The 13,063-nt window shown below is 41.0% G+C and overlaps 1 protein-coding gene across 1 annotated transcript; it reads left to right on the top strand.

Moving 5' to 3' along the window:
* The first annotated feature begins 7,764 nt into the window (after positions 1-7,764).
* LOC104595703 (SCARECROW-LIKE protein 7-like) lies at positions 7,765-11,228 on the top strand. The gene is made up of 2 exons (XM_010256562.3): positions 7,765-8,177; positions 8,270-11,228. The coding sequence occupies exon 2, from the start codon at positions 8,951-8,953 to the stop codon at positions 10,784-10,786; it is 1,836 nt and encodes a 611-aa protein (XP_010254864.1). The 5' UTR covers positions 7,765-8,177; positions 8,270-8,950; the 3' UTR covers positions 10,787-11,228.
* The last annotated feature ends 1,835 nt before the right edge of the window (positions 11,229-13,063 follow it).

The following is a 13,063-nucleotide window of genomic DNA, read 5'->3' as shown; positions in this document are numbered from 1 at the left end:
TTTTGGTGTTCCACTCTCTTTGGTGGGTATCATTTGTTTCCATTCACTTGGTACTTTTGGAGGCAACACACAGAGCCCAAGTGTTTTCTGTCATGTGGGATCCAATGTAAGGAGAACAACTCAAAGTCCAAATATAAGCTGCTGATGGTGAAGTTAAAATATGAGAGTAGAGGACAAAATATGAGGATCTCAGAACAGATTACAAATGAAAGAACCCTATGTGTTCCTCACTCATTACCAAGGTTCTCCATATCATAAATCCATGACTGCATTCCATGGTTTTATTCTGAAGTTAAGAAAATCTCCAACTTAGAGCTTATGAGCTTAAAAAAAGAAAATCCAACATGGGTTAGATGAAAAAAAAAAAGTAAAGATTATATGATAGAGATAAGTAATGAGAGAAGGAAGGAAGAGGACAGAACTATTGTCATTGTTGGACAATGCCTTGCCTTTTGTTTGTCTGTTTTTGTTGAAAGGGATCTGTTGCTCGTGATCTTAGGCTTCTTCAACTAATTAATTCTTTTTGGCTCCAATAATTATTAACTTGGTTATATATATATATAGTGGCCAAGCCAAAATACTTCTTCTTATAATGCATTAATCTGCAGGCGTGATTAGCGCCACACGGTGCAGAAGTTGAAACCTGAATAAGAATTCCCAAATGCATGGCCAAGACAAATGACACGGTTTCCAAACAATTATCAACTTGTCCTAGAGAGACACTCAACGTACCTTATCATGTGTCTCGAGAGAATCAAAACCCAAATTATTATATAGAATACTGCACCAGCACCACCACAACACAGCCAGACTGTGATGTACCAGAAGATTTATTAATTTCCAACTTTTTACGTAATCACAACTAAATAATAAGACTAATTAACTAAACTATTTTTCTTGAGCTCGATTTGGTCTCCTAGTCCTGCTATCTGTGTTTCTAACAGCCCTCATAAGCCCTAGTCATATGTTCATTGCAAATAACGCAGCAATTGAGATCTATTTGAAGTCATATAGATAAATAATTATTTGGGTAGCGAGGATTGAACACTAGATAACTCCGTCAAACGAGCTCTGATATCATCTCAAAAGATGGAGGTTTAATGTATTGATACGATATACATTGTATTGGATGTATCGTATTATATTTTTTGGATTTTAAATACACAGAAGTGTATAAATACTTTGAACCTTAAAAAAAACCATACAACCTAAATGCTTAAGTTGTCAAGTGAAATCTCTCAAATTTTTTCAACAAAAAGTGAGGTCTTTGAATAGGTTTTTATTCTCTAGTAATAACATAAATAGATAAAATAGACATTAGGGAATTATAAGGAAATTTAATTGGCTGTGGTCCATATACGAGGTCTCCATCTCTTTTCTTTTTTTTTTTTTTAAGTTTTATAGAGCACAAGAAGTAAAGGAAAACAAATGAAGGAAGCTAAGCACAAGAGGACAAAGTTAGTTTCACATTCTACAGAAACTGACAAAGTTAGATTGCTTATCATCTTTTCATTGGAGTGGAAGTGTGAAACTATAAACCATGCATAAAAAAAAAAAAGTTTCAGCCCACCCCACTTATAGGCTTGTCTATTATCAAGGTGAAATTTTAAATTAATCAAAACTATTAATGTCTTTCTTGTGGAACAGTGATTAAAAAATCTCTGGGCATTCCTTTATTAGCAAATGGGAATTGGGCGTTGAATTGAAGAGGCCAATTCTACAATATCTATCCCATGAATCCGTTCTCAGTATACAGATTTGAAATTTGATGAATTCAATGGAACTAATGAGATAGTGGGGTTTAATTACGATCCAACCATAACCTTACACTTGAGATACTCTATAACCAAGCGGGAAATTGTTTTGATTTTTAATGGAAGGTCTCTAATAATTATAATCACCTTAGTCTTAAAAAGAATACATACTATTGATGGAATGCTCATGTAAACATAAAATAAGATAGAATTTTTTTCTTAAAAAAAAAAAAACACATGAAACATACACACATAAGGAATATTAATTGAACTCTTTTCTTCTTGCCCACAAGAATTCTGGCCACGTAAACCCACAACATACTACCTTCATGCATTGGGAACATTTCCCTGTGCACAATACTATGTAGGAGGATGAGATCTTCCCCATGTGTGACTGTGATATTATGTGGGTAGACATGGGTAGAGTTCTTGTGGGCAGGAGTAAGGGTGTCAATGGACCGATTTTGGATTGGACCCCATCCGGTCCAAAATCAATTTGGACGAATTGGATGGACCGACCGATATATTGAATTGGACCAATCCGGTCCAAAATATTTATTAGATTGGATTGGACCTGGTCTGTTCGTAATAAATTTATATTGGATTGGGTTGGATTAAGCCAAAATCTGATCCATTGATATAAGATAAAAATATAGACATCACTGGACTAGGTTTGGATTAAAACCAATTTAAATCAAAACGAATTTGAACAGATTGAATGGTCCAAACATTAAATTGGACCAGTCCAAATTATTCATTGAACTGGATTGAACCTGATCCATTTATAATGGACTCACATTGGACTGGATCGGATGAGACCAAATCCAGTCCAATTGACACCCCTAGGCAGGAGATTCGAACTCCTTTCTTGGACCATGCACAGACATCTTCATTTATAAATAGCACCACCTGCCTTCTAAGTTGTACTCTATGGTCTTCACTGCTGAGAAATGGGACTTGAACAGTTCCCTATTATCATTCTTTAGAAACTAAGCTGGGGAAAAACAAGGTTCAGAGTATTTAATTTGTATGTATCATAGAGTATTGTACAATATGTATCAGTTTTTGGGGTCATTGATATGCCAAATACTGGCATTTCAGTCCTGTTAATGGATTTAAACATTAATATTTTTTAGAATATATTATATTGAAATTATCAAAATGAATAAATACAAAAACAAGAGTATTGAACTTAGAACCTTGGGGAAGAAATATGTGAATGTGCCCTGCTTATAGTAGTTTGTATGTATATAGTTAAGATGTTGAAGATGAGAAAAAACAAATTTCATATTATATTGCCCTCTCCTAGATCTTATATTAAATTCAATAAAATCTATCTACCAAAACCCCCACGCATCAAATTTTAAAGTAGAATTATTCCATATTAGAATAAACTCGTTGGTTGAAAAAGATCAAATTAGTATGGATGTTGAAGATTTCATTAGTATGAACCTGTTACATGGAAGGAGAGAAGATGAATATCCATGAACTCTTTATCCTTAAAAGCAAATGAAAAGAGGCTTCTTCCTAGTTAACTACACTTACTCGCTTTCAAGATAAACAAAAGAAAAGCATTGATCTGGGTTGTTTTCATCAATTCATTGTTTTGGTTCTGTGGGGTTTACTCGCTTACAAGATAAACAAAGGAGAAGCTTTGGTCTTGGTTGTTTCCATCAATTCATTGTTTTGGTTTTATGGGGTTTATTAAAAAAACGCTATCACATCAATATCGTATAGGTGTTGATGTTTATTGTGCATGAAATCATTGTTTGTTTTTATTATTTATCAAATAAATACTAAAAATCATAAACGCTTGGATTTATATGTATTAGGCTTTTGGGGAAACATCAAATTCTTGTTTTTCCCAACACCCTATCATTTCTTGAAATGAAATACTTATATGGCAAGTTTTTATGGGGTGTTAATCTGAGGTGAAAAGTAAGATACATTTAAAGTAACGCCCAACCAAACAACAAAAGCAAGAAACCTTTATAGTAAAGCAATGTTAAAAGTGAAGTTTTACAAATAAATATTTAAAGTAATAAATGACCCATCTATAAATACCTACAGAACCAAACATATACTTAGTAACAGGCTTACTAGTACTTTGTGAGAAGAAATAAATTATTAAAAGTTGATTTTCAGGTAAAAAAAACATACCAATCTCTTCACATATTTTAACATGAAATAGCTAATTTGTGTGTCTAATAAAAAAAAATGTATGGCAAGTGATGTAGGCGCACATGGCCCGAACCAATGGTACAAACACATGCAGATGGCGGCGACGTTTAGGGCGGACCCAATGAGGAATCACGCAGAATAGAAGTTGGCGTGCTACATGGAACCAATAACGTGGCCGCACGCGGCGGCCTTGGATGACTACACTTCCCAAGGCGGCTTTAAATATAAATAGGGGGCAACCCTCTCAAGGTAGATATCTAGACTCTTGACTACTAAGAGCTCCCCTTGTCTTTCTTTCGTGGCTTTGTCTGAGTGCCCTCGCTTCGGTCTCCGTCCACTTGGTATTGCACCTGTACTAATTTGACCATTAGAGTCTCCGCCTCGAGTTAATACCCGGGGCCTCTGACGTTCTCTCTCTTTCCTGCCTCAGGTCTGATCTACCAACCCTCAGCCACAACAGACTTCTTCGGACTGTTCAACCAGCCCTTGGCTGTAGAGTGAAATTAAAGTGTTGCCCTGAACCCATTCGGAGTAGCAATAGCAAGAACTCTCTATCATTTTATCAAAACATATTTGGTTGAGGAAGATATGAAGGTTGTATTCTAGGACAGAAAAGTTCAACTGCAGAAGGGGTGTTGTCACGCTTTTACAACTCTTGGTTATGTGTACATTTTTATAGCTTCAAAACTTTTAAGCAAGTATAGAATCCCACGAACAAGCTTATTAAATGCTTGTGGTCTATTCTAAGGTACTTATTTATACACTAGCCATGCATGCTTGGGTCATCTTAGTTTGATTGCGCAACAATGACAGTGATTGAATTTCTGGAGTGTGTTCTCTGGGTAGTAAAGAATGGACGAAAGATAAAACCTTAATTATTTTAATATAGATTAAATTAAACAATGTTATATTCTTCTAAATCCTTGCCATCAAAACAATAATGACATTTTTCATTTTATGCTACTATTAATATTAATAATCATGTCCTTAAAAAAATTAATTCCTGTAATTAACCATTATTATAACATTTTAATATAATTTATTAATATTTCACCGTTTTTGTCAATATATCATTTCCAAGGAGTTTGCTATATATCTTTGAAAACTTACATTGCTTACTGGTGGAAATTAGAAAAAAAGAAAACTTTTAGTTTCAATAAAAAAAAAAAAGTTTCTGAAATTAAAATAGAGGAACATCCTAAAAAATCAAAATCAATTTACAATAGATTTATCATATTTTCTATTATTTGAAGCTTTAAATGCTTGTTTTTCTTTTGAGACATATAGGTAAACAGCTGCAATCAGTCCCAAAGTCTGTTTATCACTTAAAATAGGTTATCGCATACCTTTGGATTGGACATTTGGACCCATTCGTTCAGTCATTCAGTGGCTGTCCTTGTATTGGACATGTGTTTGGCTGATGAAGTGGGCTTCCAATGAGCGCGCTCTCACCGAGTAGACCATGAGACGATGAGCGACCCTGCCGTGTTCGCCTTCACCATATCCCCCACTCCACTGCCTTTGGCTCAGCTGTTCCAATTTTGGAATCAATGATGATCGACGACATTCCAAGACAAACACGGTAGAGCGCTGACGGCTAATTCCGATAAGAGCGAACTCATAGGATCATCCGTCACGACACCAATGGGTTAGGATTTCATTTTCTGAGCTTAAGCGCTTGAACCAGAAAGAAAGAAAGAAATCAATCTATAGATAGGATAGGAGAGGAGGAGATTAAAGGAGTCGGGTAGCTCGAGTGGGGCCACATCAGTGTGTAAAAGATAAACGTCGATTTCGTGTCAAATCATCCAACCATTGACGGCGGACGACGACCTCTGATTTTGTCTCCATTTCATTCATCCTCCAAACCTGTTTCTGCTTTTCTTTTCTTTTTTTAATGCCCACGCCACGGCAGATGAAAGAACTACTTCCTTTTTTTTTTGGTTTTCTAACAAAAAGATTTCCGAGAAAAGAATGCATTAAAAAAACATGAGATGGTTCTGAGTTAATATCCAACTCGGATGATTTGAAACTCGAAAGAAAGAGATGGACTCTCTCTCTCTCTCTCTCTGCTTCATCTGTAAAACGCGAATCAAGCACTGGATCCCCATGAACAAACAGTACAAAAGAAAATGATTTCACCCCCACCACATCCACACAATGGGTTTGTTCGCAAGTCCAAAGTCGAAACCCTCACTTGCATATCAAATAATTCAGAAAGGGGGAAGGAGGCCAGTTGGGCATAAATGTCAGTGCCCACTCTGTACTCATTCTAATTTCTAACCAACCCAGCAATAATATTCTTTTGGACTAGCAATATCGTTTCAGTTTGGCCATAGCTAAGCCAATTCTCATTGGGCCCACGGCCCGGACTGTCAGCCCACATCTACTGGGTTTGGACAATCAGGGTTCCAGGCTGTCCAGAGTCCATTAGCACTTGTTAATGGCAAGGCAACGGCACGTCGGCACCAACAAAAAAACAATGGTCAGCCAGCATTAGCAATCCACCTGGCCGGTCCCCTTCTGAGCCAACACGAGTCGACCCGGGTCACGACGAGTCAGCCCAAATTCCCAGCGCGATTGCGTATTGCCACAGTGCCACAGTGCCACTCTAGGTATATAGGTGGGGTGGGCCCTGGGGTTCCCATGGTCAGTAGTCCCTCCTCACCCTCAGAATAATGAGACCCATCAACCGTCCAAAAAGAACGGAGGCTAATCCACGAAACCGCAATTCGTCCGCTTTACAAATCAACCGCTGGCTGCTTTTGGACTTGGAGAGAACGTCTTTCTTTAGTTTAGCCTTTCCTTCGCACTTTCTCTTTTTTACCTCCAAGTTTTCCTTTTTGACCCAAGCAAAAAATAAAATAACATTATATACTCAAAAGAGCCTCGATGTGGGTCCCAGGCTTTGCTTCATTGGTGCTACCACTGAATCACAAAATGGGCGGTTGAGATTTATTTCCTTTCCCGAAAAGGCTACTATATGACGTCAATTGACAGCGACATAGACGCGCCGTATACCGATGTGTCGATAGAAAATTAGATGATGGAGTTCCTTCTCCTGCGACCACTGTCGCAGGATAATCATGCGACGGCCAATAATATTGGAACACGTCATCCAACTTAAAAGAAATTTGAAATAAACGATAACATCTAAGTTCTACCCCACTCACCATCGCGGACACAATCCCAACATTTCAAATTAACTTTTTACTCTTTTGGGTTACAATTTACAAACAGGGGCGAACCCAAACGCTTTTTCACCGGTGACAAGGGAAGCGTTCCTTCCGTTCCACACCGCCGGGACCCATATGGGATTTGATATGCACCAATGTAATAGAAAGTGCATATTTAAGATAATCTGCAGAAAAAGCTTTATAGCGAGAATTTCTTTTCTATTTCGTTCAAATTGGCTACACAACTAGCAGGAGATTTTACTTGCCAGAGAACCAGCTGCTATCTCCAGAATCTCTTCTTCACCAAATTCATTTTGAAACAATTGTGGTTATTTTTCACTTCGGACAGCCATCAACTAGATATCCTCATCCGCATATTCATGTTTGTAATTTGTAATTCTCTCCGTTACCTTTATTTTTCACTTCGGACCGCCATCCAATTGGAACTTTTCCTTTCCTCTTCCTCTTATCTTTAGAACTCGGAATTCTTCGCCGACCACCGTGCGGGTCGCCGGAATCAAAAGTTTGAGGGGTTGTCGTTGAGAGCTTTCCATGTCCCGGTTTAGCAGAGAAGAGGAAGAGGAACGAAAGGGGTGAGTGGGGGGGGGGGGGGGGGGGGTTAGCCGGTTAGGGTTTGTTGTAACCAAAAATAAAAAATTAACTAATTTTGAAATTTTTTAGAAGTCCGGCCAGACCGGCCCATTAAATGTAAAGTTGAGCCGTTAACGTTAAGTTTGATTGAATAAACTTTGAGTGACGTGTTTAATATGTATTGGAGGTAGCCAGATAATAGTGTGACCGCGGTCGCAGCAGATGTGAGCTCGGATGGAGGATCAGGGACCCGTTTAAGTGAGTGACTCTGGCGGAGAAGGGTCAGAACAGTACACGTGGAAGTCTAAGATCAGGTGGTGTCATTTCAAATGCTATTGCTGCCACGTCATGAGTGGCGCATAAGTGAGAGATGGAGAAAAGGAAAGAGAGAGAGACAGATAAGAAAGAGATGGGAATGGTGGGGCTCGGAAAGCAACTCGTGCATGGCAGGGCTCTGGGGGCCGCGACTAGCGAGGTAGGGTTTCCTTTTCTTTTCTTTTCTCAATTTTTTTTCTCTTAATTTTTATTTTGATATTTTTGCCGCTTGGTAATTGTATTTGAGTGCAGTTCTTCTGTGCTGTGCCGGTGTCTGTAGTGTGGGACCCATTGGGTTTTGGTTTCTTATCGTGGGTCCTCGATCCTGCTGATTGAGGTTGGGGTCCGACGGGGCTCCTTTAAAAATGAAGGGACGAACCTCTCTCACTGTCACCTCTCAAATACGCTCTCCCCCGGGAGTCTCTCTCCGTCTCCCCCTCGCGCAACACACACACTTTCACTTCAGTTTGTAACTCGAAATCGGTTCAATCACCAGCGATATTGATTCTCTCTCAATTTCTCAACCTGATTTCTGATCCCGTTGGATTGGGAGCTTCTCGAAAAGTGCTTCTCAGTTCTCACGGCTCGATCGCATTGGTTTTGGGGCTTTTTCTTTTCAAAGGAGAAAGGGGAAAAAGGTAAACGATTGCTCTCCCTCTCTCTCTCTCTCATCCATACTCTATACTTGGCCAAAGCCCACAACCAAGCCCCATTCCATTTTCCTTTGTTTAATCTACAACTCAGTGCTGCAGCAGCTCTGCAAGTGCAAACAAACAGAAAAATGGTATTAATCACATTCACCAATCTATGATCTCATCTGTCTTCGATCGGATACATAAAGAGACCACCCATTGCATCACTATCATCCTCACCATGTTTAACTGGTAGTCTGCTACTCTGAGTTGCGTTCCTCTGCAACCATTCATCCGGAGAATGGCGTACATGTGCGCCGACAGTGGAAACCTAATGGCGATCGCTCAACAAGTCATCAAACAGAAACAGCAGCAACAGCAACAACAACAGCAACAACAACAGCAACTCGTAGGGATCAACACTTTTTCTCTAAACCCATGGAGCGGGGCCCATCATCCCATCGCCAACCCTCCCTCTTTTGCTTATGGCCTTGGCGCCGGATTCTCTGATCCATTTCCCGTCGCCGGAACGTCAGATACTGGTGAACCTGTCCTCCCGTTTCCGCACTTAGACGACCCACATCATGCAACCGAGTTTAGGTTTTCTTATTTGGGGGGAAACAATGGAGGCGAGTTCGACTCCGACGAATGGATGGAGAGTTTAATGGGCGGAGGAGAGTCGACGGAAAGCTCGGAGCCTCCCTCCGGCTGCGACGCATGGCACAACCACGAGTTCTCTCTCTGCGGCGGCGATCCCTTCGTTTGTAGTTCTAGTCGGCTCAATCTCTCCTCTCCTTCCCCGTCCGACCTCAATCGGCTCGTTTTCTCAGATACCCAGAAAAATCCCAACACTCTCCAAGCTCAAGTCCCGACGTGGACCCCACTGCTGCCGCCACCTCCACATCCACCCCCACCCCCACCACCACCACTAGCTGATGATTCCCCAACGACTCATCCGCCGCCGTTCAACAGGGTGAGTGATGCTGCTGTCATAGCTCAATCACCTGAAACGGAATCTTCGACGCCGATGCTGAAATCTCTCCTGGACTGTGCCCGACTGGCCGATTTTGCACCGGAACGAGCCGTCAAACCACTTATTCGACTCCGGGAATCAGTGTCCGAACGTGGCGATCCGACGGAGAGAGTTGTCTTTTATTTCGCTGAAGCTCTTTACAGTCGGGTTTCTACAAAAACTGCGAGAACCGCACCAACGTTTGAGACTTCGTCGGAGGATTTCACACTCCCTTATAAAGCTTTAAACGACGCCTGCCCATATTCGAAGTTTGCCCATTTGACGGCGAACCAAGCGATACTCGAAGCGACCGAGACGGCGAATCGGATACACATCGTCGACTTCGGAATAGTTAAAGGAGTTCAGTGGGCGGCGCTCCTCCAAGCCTTGGCAACTCGGTCCACCGGAAAACCCTCTCGCATCCGATTATCTGGCATTCCTGCTCCCGCACTCGGGGGATCACCGGCGGAATCTCTGTCCGCCACTGGCAATCGTCTCCGTGATTTCGCCAAGCTTCTCGATCTAAATTTTGAGTTCGAGCCTATCTTGACGCCAATTCAGGAGCTTAACGAATCAAGCTTCCGAATTGTCACGGACGAGGTTTTGGCAGTGAATTTCATGCTTCAGTTGTATAACCTGTTGGACGAGACAACAGTTGCCGTGGAGAGGGCTTTGCGGCTGGCGAAATCTCTGAAGCCCAAGGTCGTGACGCTCGGAGAGTACGAAGCGGGCTTGAACCGGGTTGATTTCCTGAACCGGTTTAAGACTGCATTGCGGTACTACTCGGCGGTCTTTGAGTCGCTTGAGCCGAGCTTGACAAGAGACTCTACGGAGCGCCTCCGGATTGAAAGCTTGCTGCTTGGGAGTCGGATATCTGGTGTTGTTGGACGGGAAGAAGGGCCAATGAGACGAGAAAGAATGGAGGAAAAGGAGCAGTGGAGGGTTTTGATGGAAGGGTGTGGATTTGAATCTGTGGCTCTCAGCCATTATGCGATGAGTCAGGCAAAGATTCTTCTGTGGAACTACAATTACAGTTCTTCGTATTCTCTTGTGGAATCACCACCCGGGTTTCTTTCGCTTGCATGGAATAGCGTTCCCCTTCTCACTGTTTCGTCATGGCGCTGATGAGTTTAGAATCTTTAGATAGCTCTTTTACAATTTCCACCTGGATATTTTTTTCTCTGGTGTGGAAGGATTGCTCTGCTCTTCTCTTGTTAGGTGCTTAAGTGCTTTTGGAAGGAACAATGAGGAATGGGTCTTGTTATGGAACTCAGCTATTGTCATGGAAAATCCTAACCAAAGTTTAACTGGCGTAGATAGTTCGCCATTAGTGCATGTTTGGAACTTCTTGATCAGAAAAAAAAAATGAATTGCTTTGTATTTTGGCATTTTGTTTTTTATCTTTCTTTTTTCCATTCTGTATACTTATCCTGGTTCCTTCATAGGTTTGATTGGGACAAGCTGTAAAAAGTAACGAAGAAAAGGGATCTTCTTCGTTAGTTATCTGTACATAATTTTGGCTCTCTTCTGATTCAATGTCTGAGAAAAGTAGAGAGCGAGCTTATCTTCACCATTCTCCTTGAGGTTTTTCTGTATCTGTTCCAGATTTTCCAATTTGGAATCTCTCGCCAGTCACCATGTTCATCAAAATACTTGCAATTTGAGTAAAGCAAAGCTTAGTGTGGAAATGGGTCATTTTCTTTCAGGGGGGCCTGACAAATGCCCTAGTGTTAGATCGAGTGCAGGATAGCGGAAAGTTGGAATTATGAAAGAAACCTTCTGCAGTTCTCACCTTTCCCTTTCTTCTTTTTCTTTCCTTAATTTTTCTTGGCAATCTTCAATTTTCTGACCCGTTTTATCCTCTTCCCTTAAACTGGCTTTAATGGCCGTCTTTTTCTAAACTGCAATGGAAAAGTTAGGCCTGCCTTCATTTCCGTCGGGATCCGGATTCAGTCAGTGCAAGGCGCGTTCCAACGACCTTTATAAGCCTTGCATTGCGAATATCTCAATGAAATCAAACACAGAAGTACGGAGATATTCCCAATGCAAGTTGTAAAGGCTATTCGAACGGATGTGCACTGATTGAAATCGATCTCCGTCCGTTCCAGATTTTCGAAAATTTTACCGTTGGTTTTCGGTTATACGAAAGTTCCATTATACCCTCCATTTTTCCCTTTTTTCTCTCCTGGCCGGATGGCCATAGCTAACAAGTTTGCTGGAGCTCCAAACGACCAAACCACAAGCACAACGTGCAGATTAGATTATTTTTCATCTTAATTTAGCAGAGATTCAGAGGCATTCCAGACGAGCGAGGGAGCTCGATTTGAAACTCGGGAATCGGCCAGCTATGTTGGATCTTGTGTCACAACACAAGATTTCCCAATGACGTTCCCATCTTTTTCTTTTTCTTCTGTCTTCCTATTTTCCCAATTATAATATTAGACCGAGTGATAGAGAAGATTTCCGCCATTTACGAAATACAAGAGTCCGATGCAGAGAGCAACTAATCAAAGCCCTAATGCCCTACTGAAGCTTGTTGGTTAATGGCTGTTTTGTCTACTAGAACAACTACAAACAGATCAGCTCAATCAGCGCGCCCCTTTTCGTACGATCCGGTTAGCTTATCGTAATTTTTATCTATATGAACCTAGTCAAATCCTATCTGATAACTAGATGACTTGCTTTATTTTTCTAAACTTAGAAGTTTTTTATCCATGAACTATTTTTTTATACGTTCCAACTACTTGTTAAAATGCTGAAATCGTGATGTGATCCCAAATCTGGATTCCATCTCGAACCAAATTCTAACAGTTTTTTACCGACACGCAAGCATTTTGACAAAAAAAAGGAAAAGAAGTGATGCCCATTGTTTGGCTAAATAATGGTGAATAACGAAATTCAATCACAAATCACATACGATGTTAATCATCTTATTAGTACAAATTGAAATGCAAATAAAAAGAATTGAACTAAACTGAAGTATTTAAATCTTTGGGGTGGAGTTTCATCGTCATCTCGGAGCTCCGGAGGCGGGGCCAGTAGTAGGCCCCCGTTCAGCGGCAGAGCCCAGTCGGTCCACACGCCCAAGAGAAATGAGATATTAAATCGGATTAATGGAGAAGAGGCCAAGCGAAAACGACTGGAATTGAGAACACTTGGAGATTCTGCTGGCTTCTGTTTGGCGTCTGGAAGAAGCTTGTCCTTCTTTCCAAAAGGGACGACGACATTTGAAAGCTCCTTTTGAAATAAACCCACCCCCGGCTGGACTCTTTCTCTCTCTCTCTCTCTCTGCGGGAGGGAGACTGTAATGGTGCTCACTCACGTCATTCTTTGGGTTTGTTGGCCCCCCCGGGGGATCCACTTTTCCTCTAAATTGCGTTTGACGGTGCCACGTGTTATCCA

This window comes from Nelumbo nucifera, chromosome 5 (genome assembly GCF_055504915.1).
Source record: "Nelumbo nucifera cultivar China Antique chromosome 5, China Antique-T2T, whole genome shotgun sequence".
NCBI classification, from domain to species: domain Eukaryota; kingdom Viridiplantae; phylum Streptophyta; class Magnoliopsida; order Proteales; family Nelumbonaceae; genus Nelumbo; species Nelumbo nucifera.
The sequence above is the reverse complement of the archived record's forward strand: the minus strand, read 5'-3'. Positions and strand labels throughout refer to the sequence as shown.

What these genes read in the sequence shown, in the direction of transcription:
- LOC104595703 (XM_010256562.3), top strand. Translation starts at nt 8,951, where the DNA reads ATGGCGTACATGTGCGCCGACAGTGGAAACCTAATGGCGATCGCTCAA.